The sequence below is a fragment of the Cyprinodon tularosa genome, unplaced genomic scaffold (genome assembly GCF_016077235.1).
Source record: "Cyprinodon tularosa strain WSP-4 unplaced genomic scaffold, ASM1607723v1 ctg1096, whole genome shotgun sequence".
Lineage (NCBI taxonomy): Eukaryota > Metazoa > Chordata > Actinopteri > Cyprinodontiformes > Cyprinodontidae > Cyprinodon > Cyprinodon tularosa.
Window position 1 is genome coordinate 202,753 of NW_024037889.1, and position 14,321 is coordinate 217,073.

General features: G+C 40.1%; 2 protein-coding genes across 2 annotated transcripts in view; one reads left to right on the forward strand and one right to left on the reverse strand.

The window, feature by feature from the left end:
• Positions 1–14,321, forward strand: part of LOC119789329 (Fc receptor-like protein 5) — a 74,686-nt gene that overhangs the window by 46,400 nt on the left and 13,965 nt on the right. Inside the window, exon 7 of the mRNA XM_038294171.1 lies at positions 12,423–12,728. Within this exon, the coding sequence (XP_038150099.1) occupies positions 12,423–12,728 (306 nt within the window). The remainder of the gene's footprint in view (positions 1–12,422; positions 12,729–14,321) is intronic.
• Positions 750–5,861, reverse strand: LOC119789301. The gene is made up of 2 exons (XM_038294134.1): positions 1,104–5,861; positions 750–852 (listed from the first exon to the last, which is right to left on the reverse strand). Exon 1 carries the CDS (start codon positions 4,252–4,254, stop codon positions 1,537–1,539), a length of 2,718 nt encoding a protein of 905 aa, XP_038150062.1. The 5' UTR covers positions 4,255–5,861; the 3' UTR covers positions 750–852; positions 1,104–1,536.

Consider the following 14,321-nt stretch of genomic DNA (forward strand, 5'->3'; position numbering starts at 1 on the left):
TGAAAAGAGGACAGGCCAAGAATGGAGTCTTAAAGGATTATTGGGAAATAAAGGAAATATAAAAGATATTTATAGATTAAGGAAAGCATTATTTATTTATCTTCAGAATACAAAATTAAAAAATAGAATTTAATAGATGTAAAACAATGTTGCTACACACTCATGAACAGTAGGTGGCGGTATGCACGCCCTTTCCCTAGAGCCCGGTGGGATAGAAAACATTTTGAATGGAAATCAGTGGGGAGAAATTAATAAACTTCTGGTCCCAGTCGCTCTCTGTCACTGATTCCAGATATGCTGGTTGTGTATTCAAATTGTTTTTTTTTTTTTTTTTTTTTTTAGTTCCTCTTTGGTCAAAATCTGGTCAAAACCCATCAATGAGATCGCACCAAACAGGAAGTTAATTGCACAAAGGATCCGGTAGATTTCCAAATAAAACACATCCGATCTTAACCCATGATCCTTTTTTTTAACTAGTTTAATTAGTTTCTCCCGTATGCCACGACGTAATGCATTGATCTGAAAATCAACCTCAGACGCAACGCCGCAGTGGCGAGGGTTTGATCCGTCAGATGGAGTTAAATCACAAAGAATTCAATGTTGAATCGGGGCGGCAGCTAAATGCTAGGCGATGGCTAGCAGCCAAAACGTTGCAATTTCACATAATCCTGACGAGATCCGAAAAACGTAGCAAAAACTAGCAAGCGGGTGATTATGTATGTTCACTAAGTAAATATTATGTAAATAAATGTAGCGTCCCGGCTAATTGATGGTCTGACTCTTTAACTGATGGTTCATATTCCTTTATTTTAGAATGGTCTTTGAAGGCAGCATATGAACTCACCTTAAGAGCTATAAGAAAATAAAAGTAGAAAACCACAATTACATTTCCTTTTAATCTAATAAACAACCGTTTAAACTAAGCAGATTGCAGATAAACACACAAATTATTCTGAGCTATTAATAAAACAAACGAATTAGCTTAGCTATAAAAAGACAGATACAAGGCTAAAACTTGCTACATCTAACACATGTTACATCCATGAAACAATCATCAAACTCCAACCGGACACAATATAACATGAAAAATAATTAAAACAAACCTTGTGCCCTGTATAGCCAGGTGCTAGTGCCTTTTATAAACTTCGGAATACCTTTACTGCAATTTACCGTCAGTTAGTAAGCGTTAAAAGAAAAACCGGAAGTGAAGGGGTCTCGGCGAGCGACTTTCAAAATAAAACGGAAATTGCCTTTTCTAAATATAAAAAAAAAATAAAAAATAGTGAGCTGACATCGAGTCGCTTTTCATAACACCAATTACACAAAAATAAAAACAACAAATTAACTGACATGTTTGATCATAATAAAGGTAATTTACACTCCCACCAAATCATTACTGGTTTTCATCAATTATGGGATGTAAAGCATGAATGATTTCTAAACCATGCAACCTTTAATACTTGAGTAAAAAAAAAAAAGAGAGGTCCTTAAACTCTTCATAAAGCAAAGGATATGGCAGAGGAGTGAAGCAGATGATTAAGCAGTCTCTAAGAGCAGGACCAGCTTCTGTACTGGACGTTCAATGATGGATGGCTTGCCTGAACGCTGTCCATTCCTTCCTATCTTCCGATCTCCAACACGAATCTTTACTCTCCTCACTAGTCCATCTTTATCAGTTATTGTCTCTTCAACTTTAGCCAATTTCCACTCATTGCGAGGTAAATCCTCTGTCTTTTTCAGCACAATGTCGCCGACCTTGAGATTTCCTCTTGGATTATGCCAACGTTGTCTGGTGGTGATATTATAGACATACTCTCTTCTCCACCGACCCCAGAACAGCTCGGCCAAATACTGTACACGCCGCCACCTCTTGCGAGCATACAGGTCCTCTCTGATGAATCTGCCAGGAGGTGGTAAAGCTGCTGTAGGTTTCATGGTAAGCAGGTGATTAGGTGTTAGTGGCTCTGGACTGTCTGGATCATTTAAGCTGTCAACTGTGAGTGGACGGCTGTTTACAATAGCTGCTGCCTCATAAAAGAATGTCCGTAAAGAGGCATCGTCCAGCCTGCCTGATGAAGATGAAAGAGTGAAACGAAGAATATTCCTCACCGTTCGGATCTGTCTCTCCCATACGCCTCCAGCATGGCTTGCATGTGGAGCGTTCATACTAAAGTCACATTGTTTCTCAGCCAAAAATGTGGTCAGGCGGTTAGCATCCACTTGTTTGAGAGCTTCATTAAGTTCATTTCTAGCTCCAACGAAGTTCGTTCCTTGGTCACACTTTATGTCGCGTACTGCTCCTCTTATGGCGATGAAACATCGGAGTCCGTTTATGAAGGCATCTGTCGACATGTCGTCTAACATTTCAATGTGAATAGCTCGACAGCAAAGGCAGGTGAAAAGCAAGCCGTATCTCTTTTGTACCTTGCGTCCTTGTTTAGTGAGAAACGGACCAAAACAGTCCATCCCACAGTAGGTGAAAGGTGGTGATGGATCCACACGCTCAGGTGGCAAATCTGCCATACGTTGTTTCTCTGTGAACCTTCTGAGTTTCCGACATGTAACACATTGATGTAAATGCGTTGCCACAGCTCTGTTGATTCCTGGAATCCAGAATCCATTTGATCTAATCTCATTAATAGTTAGACCCTTACCCTGATGCTGCACTTTCTCATGACAATGAGCAATTATTGCCTTGGTGATGTGATGATTTTTCGGTATAACGACTGGATGCTTCAGTGAGGTAGGTAGTGATGCATTTTTCAGTCTTCCTCCCACCCTAAGAAGTCCATCCTGATCAAGAAAGACATCCATCTTAAACAGTTTACTCTGAGAAGGAAGTTGAGCTACCTTACTGAGCAACTTTATCTCTTCTGGATACACTTGTCTCTGTAAGTCTCTTATGATGATGCGTTGTGCGTGTTCTTGCTCTTGTACAGTGCTGTGGTTTGTCGACTTGTCATTCTTAACACGACGAATAAGACGAGCAACAGCCTGGATTGCCTTTGACCATGAAGAAAACTTTGACAAGCGATCTGAGAGACTTAACTGTTCCTGTTTCTGTGTTCTAAGAATCTGAATCCTCTTCACTTCGGGGTCTCCAATCTGTATTTCTGTGCAGACATTTGTAGCTGGCGGAATCTCCTTTTCCTGCAAGAATTGAGGTCCTGAAAACCAGCTTGAAATGAGAATCTCACTTGCACTTGATCCCCTGGATGCAATATCTGCTGGGTTATCCTTAGTTGAGACATACCTCCATTGCTGAGGAGAGGAGCTGAGTTGTATTTTCTGTATCCGATTTGCGACGAAGGTGTGAAAACGACGTGCCTCGTTGTGAATATATCCCAAGACCACTTTCGAATCGGTCCAGAAATATTCAACAACATCTGTCAAACCAAGCTCCTCCTTCAAAGTGTTGCTTGCTGTGGCTGACACAACAGCGGCTGCCAGTTCTAGCCGAGGTATCGTTGTGACCTTGATTGGAGCCACTCTGGATTTCCCCATGACCAGAGCACAATGGACATTTCCACCTTCATTCACTTGTCTCAGATATGAACACTGTCCATAACCACATGTGCTCGCATCAGAAAAATGATGTAGCTCCCTTTTCACAACTCGGCCGAAACCAGGAGGCACATAGCAGCGTGGTACAGTGATTTTCTCTAAATTTGTAAGATCCTTCTTCCAGCGCTCCCACACTGGTTGCAGTTCACAGGGCAGGGGATCGTCCCAGCCTATGCCATGTCTACATATTTCCTGAAGCACCCTTTTCCCAGTTAGCAGGATAGGGGCAATAAATCCCAGCGGGTCAAAAATGGATGCCACCGTTGACAGGATACCACGTCGTGTTGCTGGCTGGTCTTTTAGGCTGAGACGAAATCTGAAGGTGTCTGATGCGATGTGCCAGTGGATACCCAAGGCTCTCTCTAAAGTCACATCCTTGAAGACCAGATCCAGAGCTTTCACTTCAGCATTATGCTCAGATGATGGTATACTCTCCAGTACAGCTCTGTTGTTACACACAAACTTGTGCAATCTTAGACCACCTCTAGCACAGAGCTTCTGCGCTTCTTGTGCAAGCTGAATAGCATCATCCACATTTTCTATACTGGTAACACCATCATCAACATAAAAATCCTTCATGATGAATTGTGATCCAAGTGGAAATTCCATCTCATTGTCTTTAGCAAGCTGCTTCAGTCCATAGTTAGCGCATCCTGGCGATGACGCCGCACCAAAGAGATGCACTTTCATTCTGAATTCTTACGGCTCTGCATTGAAGTTGCTGTCTTTCCACCACAAGAAGCGTAGGTAGTCTCTGTCAGCTTTATAAACATAGAACTGATGGAACATCTTTTCGATGTCACACATCAATGCAATGTAGTGCTTTCTGAATCTGAGAAGCACACCATTCAGATTATTTAGCAGATCTGGCCCTGACAGAAGGTGGTCATTCAGGTTTGTTCCCTTGTGCTTGGCAGAACAGTCAAAAACTACACGGAGTTTATCGGGTTTTTTAGAGTGATAGACTCCGTGGTGGGGAATATACCATCTCTCTCCTTCTTTTCCTTGATCACAAACCTCCTCTGCTTCACCCTTTTGGATAATTTCATCCATAAAGTTTATATAGTGCTCTCTGTACTTGTCATCTTTCATTAGCTTTCTTTTGAGTTGATTTAGCCGTACCAGAGCTTGTTGCTTATTGTTAGGGAGATGGGGTCTCTCTTTAAAGGGGAGAGGCATCTCATAATGTCCATTACTGTTTCTCCTGATTCCTTCCTTTAACACATCTAGGAAGTGGATGTCATCTTGGGAAACAGTCTTTTCATCCTTGTTAGCATCCTTAAAATCAGATTCAAGGACTCTGAGGGCCTCTGCTGGAGTTACAGGAGGAAGCTCTCTGACAGAAACCCTGTGACACATGTTTGTGCTGCTTGGTGAGTCATGATGAGGTAATGAACAGCCTACAATACTCCAACCAAGATCCGTACGAACAGCATATGGTTCATTGTCTCCTCCCAGGATTACCTGCCGTGGTGCCAGCGCTCTTGAGCAATTGTAGCCGATCAGCAGACCGACTTCACATTCCAGCTGTGATGGGATTTCATCTGCAATTTTGATTAGATGATTCCAGTGCCGTGCCGTGTCACAGGTAGGAATGTGCGTTCGATTCACTGGTATAGAGTCCTTGGTGTAAACAGGGGGGAGATCGATGTAGGTGGCAGAGCTGTAACCTCTCACTCTCAAATCTGACACTCTTTGACTATGCATTATTGTGTCCTTTCCTGTCATTGTTGTTAGCTTCAACCTTACAGGATGTGTCTTGACTTGCAAACTGTTACTAACTTCTTCATCAATAAAAACTGTGTCACTTTGACTATCAAGCAGAGCATAAACAAGTTTTTCCATACCTGGATTACTGATAGAAGAAACCCACACAGGTACGATCATCGAGGTGTTAGTGGATGGCTCCTTGGTTGTCACACTAAGAGACAATGTAGATGCTGTTTCCTCTGTGGTGCTTATATTTGGGACTGATGTGGGTTTAGCTTTGGTGTAGTTATCGTCATGAAGAAGTGTAGGATGTCTTCCTTTACAGTTCTCACATGAAGGTCTGTTGCGGCAATCTTTTGCATTATGGCCTGTCCTCAAGCAGCCATAACAAAGTTTCTTGTCTTTCACATACTTCCGTCGTTCCTCCAGATCCTTTCCTTTGAACTCGGGACAGTGATGAAGTTGATGTTTACTGTTCTGACAGAACATACATGGTGGCTTTTGACTTGTTTTTAACTGTCCCTGAGTTTCAGTCTCTGCTACTGCTTGTGTGTGATAAACACTAGATTTATATTTCTTTTCCTTCAGGTGACTCTTGGAAAGTGGGAAATTCCTGATCATCTCTCATGACTTGGGTGACTTTCCGATTCCACTGTGATGCTGTCCAATCAGGTAGCTTTTGAGCAAGTTTCTGATTTTCTTCACAATCATTTAAAATATCAAGACCTTTAATATAAGGCATTGCTTCTAGACATGAGTGTAAAAAGTCAGCAAATGCTCTGAGGCCTTCTGCATCTTTTGGATGGATCTTTGGCCAGTTTGTTAGTTTTTCCCTGAATGCCTTTTGTATAACAAATGGCTGACCATACCTTCTGTTGAGACGGTTCCATGCATCATTATAAGCTTCATCATCATTTCTATAAAATATGCCATCAAGTGTCTTTCTAGCTGGGCCTGCAACATATTTTTTCAAATAATGCAGTTTATCAGCTGAGGCAATATTCTTTTTATCAATGAGAGATGTGAATGAAGCCTTCCATTCGACAAACTGAATAGGATCACCAGTAAATATGGATGGTTCTGGCATTGGAAGCCTGTTCAAAGCTATGCTATCTTGGACAGCTTGAGCGAGATAACTTACATCTGTCCGTGCATGTGACGCTGTCTCTCTGACATCAGTAGGCTGCTGGAGGAGAGCTGAGGACACAGGTTTCTCAGTATACACAGGCTGTTGTTCTCTTGTTCTCCTCTGATCCAGCCATGCAGTAGAATGAACACTTGCTTCCTGCATAACTTCCTGCTCATAGGTTGTGAGCCTAGCTCGTGCAGCTCTAATGTCTTTCTCTTCCTTTAATCTTTCCAGTTCACGTTTTTGAGCTTCAAGTTCTTTCCTCTGTTGCTCCTCTAGCAGTTGAATCTTTTCTTTTTGTTTCTCCTCCTTCAATAACAGTTCATACTCGGCTTCCTTAGCTGCTAGTTCTGCTGCAGCATCTGCTCTTTTTGCGGCTATGACAGAATGGTGGCTGGAACCTTTACTTGAGTGATGACTTGAAGGTGAAGCTGTGGAGCCATAGATGGAGCGAGCATAATCTCTGTTAAGAAGCTCATGTAGACTTTGCCTTACTGTTTCACCGTCATATTCTCCATCAATGCCTGATATCCTTTCAAGACCAATTTTTATAATGTCCCTTGTAACTGCCTCACAAGCATCGATGCGACGCCTTATGTCGCTGGATGGAGTGAGGTGAGCTCTAAGTTCCATGTACATGTTGATAACACTGCTCTTTCCCTCCTCCAGTGTGTCTATAAGAGCTGCAATGTCACTTTCAGGAATATTTTCCTTTAGTTGCTCTCTAGCCTTACGTGCTTGGGTTTTCCATTGTTCATAAATGTGAACTAACCTTTTTTCCTTCTTGTGAGCCTCCTCTTCCTGATATGCAAGCATCTTTTCAGTTGGATTCCGTACACGACCAGAGCGACGGAGATGCTCTTCTTCATTTGCCTTATCCGTTGTCTGTTCAGAGTCTCTGTCTTCTGGAGGTGTTTTGACTGATGCTTCCATGTTGTGTAGGTGTCACAATCCTTGACCATCACATAAGTCCCTCTGCTCTTCCTTTGATTAACAGTGTGGAGGGACTGATGGGGTGAAGCTCTTACTGTAGCGTCCCGGCTAATTGATGGTCTGACTCTTTAACTGATGGTTCATATTCCTTTATTTTAGAATGGTCTTTGAAGGCAGCATATGAACTCACCTTAAGAGCTATAAGAAAATAAAAGTAGAAAACCACAATTACATTTCCTTTTAATCTAATAAACAACCGTTTAAACTAAGCAGATTGCAGATAAACACACAAATTATTCTGAGCTATTAATAAAACAAACGAATTAGCTTAGCTATAAAAAGACAGATACAAGGCTAAAACTTGCTACACCTAACACATGTTACATCCATGAAACAATCATCAAACTCCAACCGGACACAATATAACATGAAAAATAATTAAAACAAACCTTGTGCCCTGTATAGCCAGGTGCTAGTGCCTTTTATAAACTTCGGAATACCTTTACTGCAATTTACCGTCAGTTAGTAAGCGTTAAAAGAAAAACCGGAAGTGAAGGGGTCTCGCCGAGCGACTTTTAAAATACAACGGAAATTGCCTTTTCTAAATATAAAAAAAAAATAAAAAATAGTGAGCTGACATCGAGTCGCTTTTCATAACACCAATTACACAAAAATAAAAACAACAAATTAACTGACATGTTTGATCATAATAAAGGTAATTTACAATAAACCCTACACTTCTCGCTATAAATGTAATCAAAACCCATTTAAATGCAGAAACTGATTGAAATTATTGATTTTCCCACTAAATGTTAGAGAAATCTCAGCCATGTTTATACCAAAATGTTACAGTTTCACATTATCTTGAAAAATCTTTGCAAGAAACGAACAAGCAAGTGAATATGTACATTCCCTGAGTAAATATTCTGGCAACAAACTATACATTTCTCACTAGAAATGTAATCAAAACTCATTTTAATGCAAAAACAAACTCAAGTCATTAATCTTTCCACAAAAAATGAGCGAATGTCGGCCATATATTTATTTTTTTTCTTCTCCCAGCTGGAATCTTGAAAGTCACGTGACTAGGACGTAAAACAATAGAAAGCGTATAGGCAGAAGAAACGTAACAGTACCACAAAAAAATGGCCATTAATGTACCTCCACTACGTTTTGCAGTGTGGACCAACGTAGTGGGGGTACATTTTCCCATGAGACTGGGTTGGGTTCAGACAGAAGTCAGAGTCTTTTGGAGATCAGCCCATCAGATTCAATGAACCACATGGAGTCCTCAGCATCTCAGAGGGAGGTCTATATAGCTGCAGAGGAAGAAGAGGAGATCCAGTTTTCTACACTGAAAACAGCAACAAGGTCACCATTTATAAAACTGGTGAGGTTAGGTCTTTATTGTAGAATAATAAAATCTGACTCTGTTTAAATGTTTAATGAGTTTATCTGTTGCTATGAACAACAAATAACATTAGTAAACAATATTTATAAGACTAAAGCTCCAAAGCAGAACATTGGTCCACGTTTATCTTCTGGAAAAATTGAGGAGGGTTGGAAGTTATTACATAACTTAAAAAAAACAACCTTTAGACCTTTAGTTGACGTGATTGACTAAAATACTTTGGACTTCTTTTACTTTTGTCTTGATGCTGTTTGTCTGTTTAGAAAATGTTTTTTTTAATGAGGATTTTGTTTTTTATTTTAATGCCAGTCTTTATTAGGTAAAAAAAAAAAAAATCTTTCTTGATACAGAATATTTTGGGGATAAAATAATCTTTCTTTGTTCCTGTGTCAGTCCGTTTGTTTTCTCTGGGCACCATGTGACTCAGTGATAGAGCAGCTCTATCATATCAGAGGCTCCAATCCTATTTAACTGGACAGACATGATAACCTGACAGACACAATAGCTGTTTAATGTAATCTGTTGGAAATTAAACAACAAAACATTATACAGTCCAAAAAGTCAAATTTGAAGCAGTTTTCATTAAAATGTGGGTTTATATGTTGATGTTTAAGCTTAAAAACATGTGTTTCAAAGTACTAAACGTTACAGCTTTTCTAATTTCAATTTGCTTTACAAACAAGGTTCTTCTCTGGTAACTCAGATTTGTTCTTGTTTTACTAAAAACAGAGATATGTTTTAAATAATTGTAAAAGTAATAATGATAATTCAGTCAAATACCAAATAATTTGTCAGCCCTACAGATAAGCCAAACAGAATCATCAGGAAAATTACTGAAAAGTTAAAGCCAGAACCACAATGCTTTAAATTATACCTAAAGAACACATGAAATCTTTATACCTAAAGAACACATAAAACTAAACTATAATTAAATTAATAAATTTATGATTCATATGTTGCACATCAAAGGGTTAATTGTAATCCATAAAAGTTTAAATGATTCTAATTTTAGTTTAAGGTGGATTCTATCAGTCTTTTTATTGAATGTTATTTATTCCAGTCTCTAAGCCTACTGTGACCCTTCAACCCAACTGGCCCCAGATATTCAGAGGAGAGAAAGTCACTCTGAGATGTGAGATTTATGGAGGTGGAGGAGCTCAGTGGACGTATGAATGGAGACCAACCAGCAGTAACTCTCCAACATCCAGTGAATACAGGATCAACACAGCTACTGAATCCTACAGAGGAGAATATAGATGCAGGGCTAGAGGAGACTACCAGATAACAGCCTGGAGTGATGCCTTCAGACTGACAGTGAGAGGTGAGTCAGACTGAAAACGATTTTGATATCTTAGAGCACATACACCTAAAAAAAAAACATCAATTTTATTTTTCTCTCTTTTATTTCTTTATTCATTTTTCATTATTATTGTTTTTTAGCCATAACTAACCAAGAGCTTAAAGGAATAGTACACCCAAAACATGATTAGCCTTCATTTTCTACTCACCTCCATGCTGAACAACACTCTGGAGTACTTTTTTGATATCTCAAATGCATCTGGAGATCTGGGAGGCTTCTTGCTGTCTGCTGACATTCAAATAATGGAGGTCCATGGCGCCCGAGACAGAAAGGTCCATAAAAGTCCACAAAAACGTGTCAATATTCCTCCATACTGCTCGTCCAATGTAATCCAAGTGTCCTGAGTGGGTAGCATCCAGAATTTACTCGAAACGAAGTCATTTAGAATGTTTTTAGAGCATAAACAGTAGTGTATAGGATTTCCTAATAGCGCCCCCATGCGCGCTCACGATTCTACGGAAGCCGGCAGACCAAACCGGAAGGAAGTGCGCATTCAGCGTCTGGTCTGCCGATAATGCAAGCGTAGAAGAAGAAATGTGCTGTTTACCTGTGCAAAGAAAGAAACAACGAAAGAAAAATGTCTGAGGACTTCAGTGTTGAGGAAGAGCATGAGTTCTTTGCCGAGCTGAATGCGCTGGTTTGGTCTGCCGGCTTCCGTAGAATCGTGAGCGCGCATGGGGGCGCTATTAGGAAATCCTATACACTACTGTTTAGGCTCTAAAACGTTCTAAATGACTTCGTTTCGAGTAAATTCTGGATGCTACCCACTCAGGACACTTGGATTACATTGGACGAGCAGTATGGAGGAATATTGACAAGTTTTTGTGGACTTTTGTGGACCTTTCTGTCTCGGGCGCCATAGACCTCCATTATTTGAATGTCAGCAGACAGCAAGAAGTCTCCCAGATCTCCAGATGCATTTGAGATATCAAAAAAGTACTCCAGAGTGTTGTTCAGCATGGAGGTGAGTAGAAAATGAAGGCTAATCATGTTTTGGGTGTACTATTCCTTTAAAGAAGTATATATATATATATATATATATAGGGCGGAACAGGGTTTACCCAGAACTCGGACGGAGTGGAATGATGCAGCCACTGGTTGCAATTCAGTTTTCATGTGGTACTTGAACAGGTCGTGGTGAAGATGACTTCCTTACTCAAAGAGTGATCTCAGGCAGCGTGCTCAAAGGTGGATGGATCCAAACCTCCGGTTTGGAATCGGCCGCTCAGTGTAAGACTCAGTTGATCCCACTTGGGAGAAGGCGGTCTGAAAAGGTCCAGTTTGCAGGAAGGCTTCCTGCCGAAAGGCAAAGAACAAACAAAGTTGAGACTCAGGGAGAGACAAGCACTCAGTAAAACTCAATGTGATCTCAGCTTAGAGAACAAGAACTCAAAATGCAAAACCCAGATTAGACTCAGCATAAACAAGGCTTGGCTAGAGTACCCCAAACTGGCAAACACTCTGGTGTCGAAGCAGTGGCAACCAGCAGCTTAAGAGCAGTCCGGTGATGAGGCAACAGCTTGCAGGTGTGTGAGGAGGCGAACCAGGCGCCTCCTGGTGGTAAAAGGGAGAAATACAAAAGAGAAGACAAAACGACGAACACAAAAATTGGGATCCTGACAATTTTAGAATTAACTCTAAAATGCACTGAACAGTTCATGGAGTATTGTGTTCTGTTTTGGTAGAACCAGTTAAAAGATTTACAGCAGCTTTTTAACCAGCCGAGTCCATAGCAAAATCAACATGTGAAATAATTCATAAAGTTAAATAAAATAAATAAAAACATAATACATGCAATAAAACATATATACAATAAAACAATAGTATAAGAGCAGCTAAAATAATAAGAAGATTAGAACATTAAACTTTTATTAAAACCCACCTGATACTACTGCTCAATTGACCAAAAGCTATTAAAAAATATGTAATTGTTTTAGGATTGTTGATCTTTACCCTCAGTCCTGGTTTTTTGTTTTCATGTGTTTATATTGTATATATTCTGAAGCCTCTAAAAGCTGTGGTTAGAAAAACAACTGAGATTAAAAAATATATATATAACTTTAGATTACGTCGCTTTAATGTTTATGAATAAACATCCCTATAAAATTATCAGTAATGAAAATCTAAGTGTAAAATGTTGATTCAATCAGCCATTATGTCTCCCACCTCCGCTTAACTCAAAGGTAATGAACTTTGCATTAGTCAAATGAAGGATAAGAATAAAATAGAATAAACTATGATAGCTCATGACTGTCTCTGACCATCTGTGTCTCCATCAGATAAACCTCAGCCTGTCCTCTCTGTGTCTCCATCAGATAAACCTCAGCCTGTCCTCTCTGTGTCTGCATCATGGCTGAGTCCTGGAGCCTCAGTGACTCTGAGCTGTGGGGGGTTGGAGCATCCATCTGCAGGATGGAGGTTCTTCTGGTATAAAGTGGTTCCAGCAAAATCCAGCAGCTCCTACAGCTTAGAGCTGCTGACTGGCAGAACCAACTGGACTGAACAGAACTCCTACCTCCTTAATGGACAGAATCACACAGCAGGATATGTGTGCAGAGCAGGAAGAGGAGAACCAGTGTTTTACACTAATTACAGTGTACCGAAGTTTGTCTGGTCTGCAGGTGAGTTTGTCTCTGTTCATTCAAGGATCCTTTTGTTTTAAATGTTGATTATTTTTCAACAATTTTCATTGCATCTATAATGCTGTCCATTATATTTACAATCAGTTCAGGTTTGAAAGAGTTTATCTGAAGTCTCCTTCAGGTTTTATTGGCTTCCTCTCATCTACCTGCAGTCCATCAGTTTAAGTCTAAGTGTATGTCTATATTCAGGGGCTCCGTTGCTTGAAGGCAGCCATTCTAGGCTGATTCTGTCTTTTTTTTTACCCAAGATTCCTTTTAGTCATAACGTATCCCATTATTCCTTAAAAAGTCAAGTGGATTAGTCATCTGGGGGCAGCAATAGCAGACGGACAAGGGGGACAACAGTGGCAGAGTTTTTTTAAGTAGGAATATAGCTTTGTAAAGCTCAAATATCTTACATTCCATTATCATAGCCTAGTCAAACTAGCTGTAACTGCAGCAAACTCTGAAATCTTAACTGAGAAGTACCTGTGCAAATTCTCAGTCAACCTGGTCATGACAACAACAAAACCAGCTTCAATCAGAAGCAACTTTTGCTCAGTTTTTATGAAAAAGGAGCCTTCAGTTTAACTCCACCCCTGATGCCAAAACAATGCCAACCTGCATTGCCATGGTAACTTAAAGTTATGAGGGGCCATAGAAATCTGCCACAACTCTAAAAGCAAATTAAAAAGAGATTAAAAAGATTATCAGCTTCATTGTTTCTTTTCATAGTTAATGTTTAAATACATTGTTTGATTTTATTATGTTTAACTTTATAATGCCAAATCTCTTTTTAGAGTCAATGTTAGCTGTCAATGATTTAGCTTCATCCTACTGAACCAGTTCTGATTACATTAAGCTTCATTTTAACACACAGAAAGGTGGCCATGTTACTCTGGTTCTCAAATCAATCCAATGGCATTCTCTACAATTATCGGAAGATTTTAGTGGTTATTAGGTCTTCATTGCCTTGGCCTCCATACCTTAGTGACTACCTGGTTGGTCCCACCTAGATCATTAAGGTCATCCAGTGGTAATCTACTGCTGATACTAAAGGGTAGAGGCTGCATTTACCTATTATTATATTAGAGCTGCTCAGGGATGCTCAGTAGTGCAGTGGGTAGCACTGCTGCCTTGCAGCAAGAAAGTTTGGGGTTTGATTCCCAGCCCAGGGTCTTTCTGCATGGAGTTTTCTTGTTCCCATGTGCGTGCATGGCTTTTCTCTGGGTACTCCAGCTTCCTACCACAGTCAAAAACCACAACTGTTATTTGGCTTCTCTAAATTCTTCTTAGATGTGAGTGTGTGAATGGTTATCATTCCTGTTTGTCTCTGTGTTCCCCTGAGATGGACTGGTGACCTGTCCAGGATGTACCCTGCCTCTAGCCCATTCCAGGTGGAGATAGGAATCAGCGCCCCTTCTGAGCCCAGCTGGGATTAAGCGTGCTATAAAACAATAGATATATTAGAGCTCTAGAACTTTGAGACAGTGAGACTTTTTGTCACATTAATTAAGGAGAATCCCCAAAAAATTAACTAGATAGTAATTCACTGTTAGATTTGATTTTTGTCTTTCATTCCTTAGATTTTAC

Bases quoted from the DNA above. Each gene is read 5' to 3' on its own strand.
- LOC119789301 (XM_038294134.1), bottom strand. From the start codon at position 4,254: ATGAAAGTGCATCTCTTTGGTGCGGCGTCATCGCCAGGATGCGCTAAC.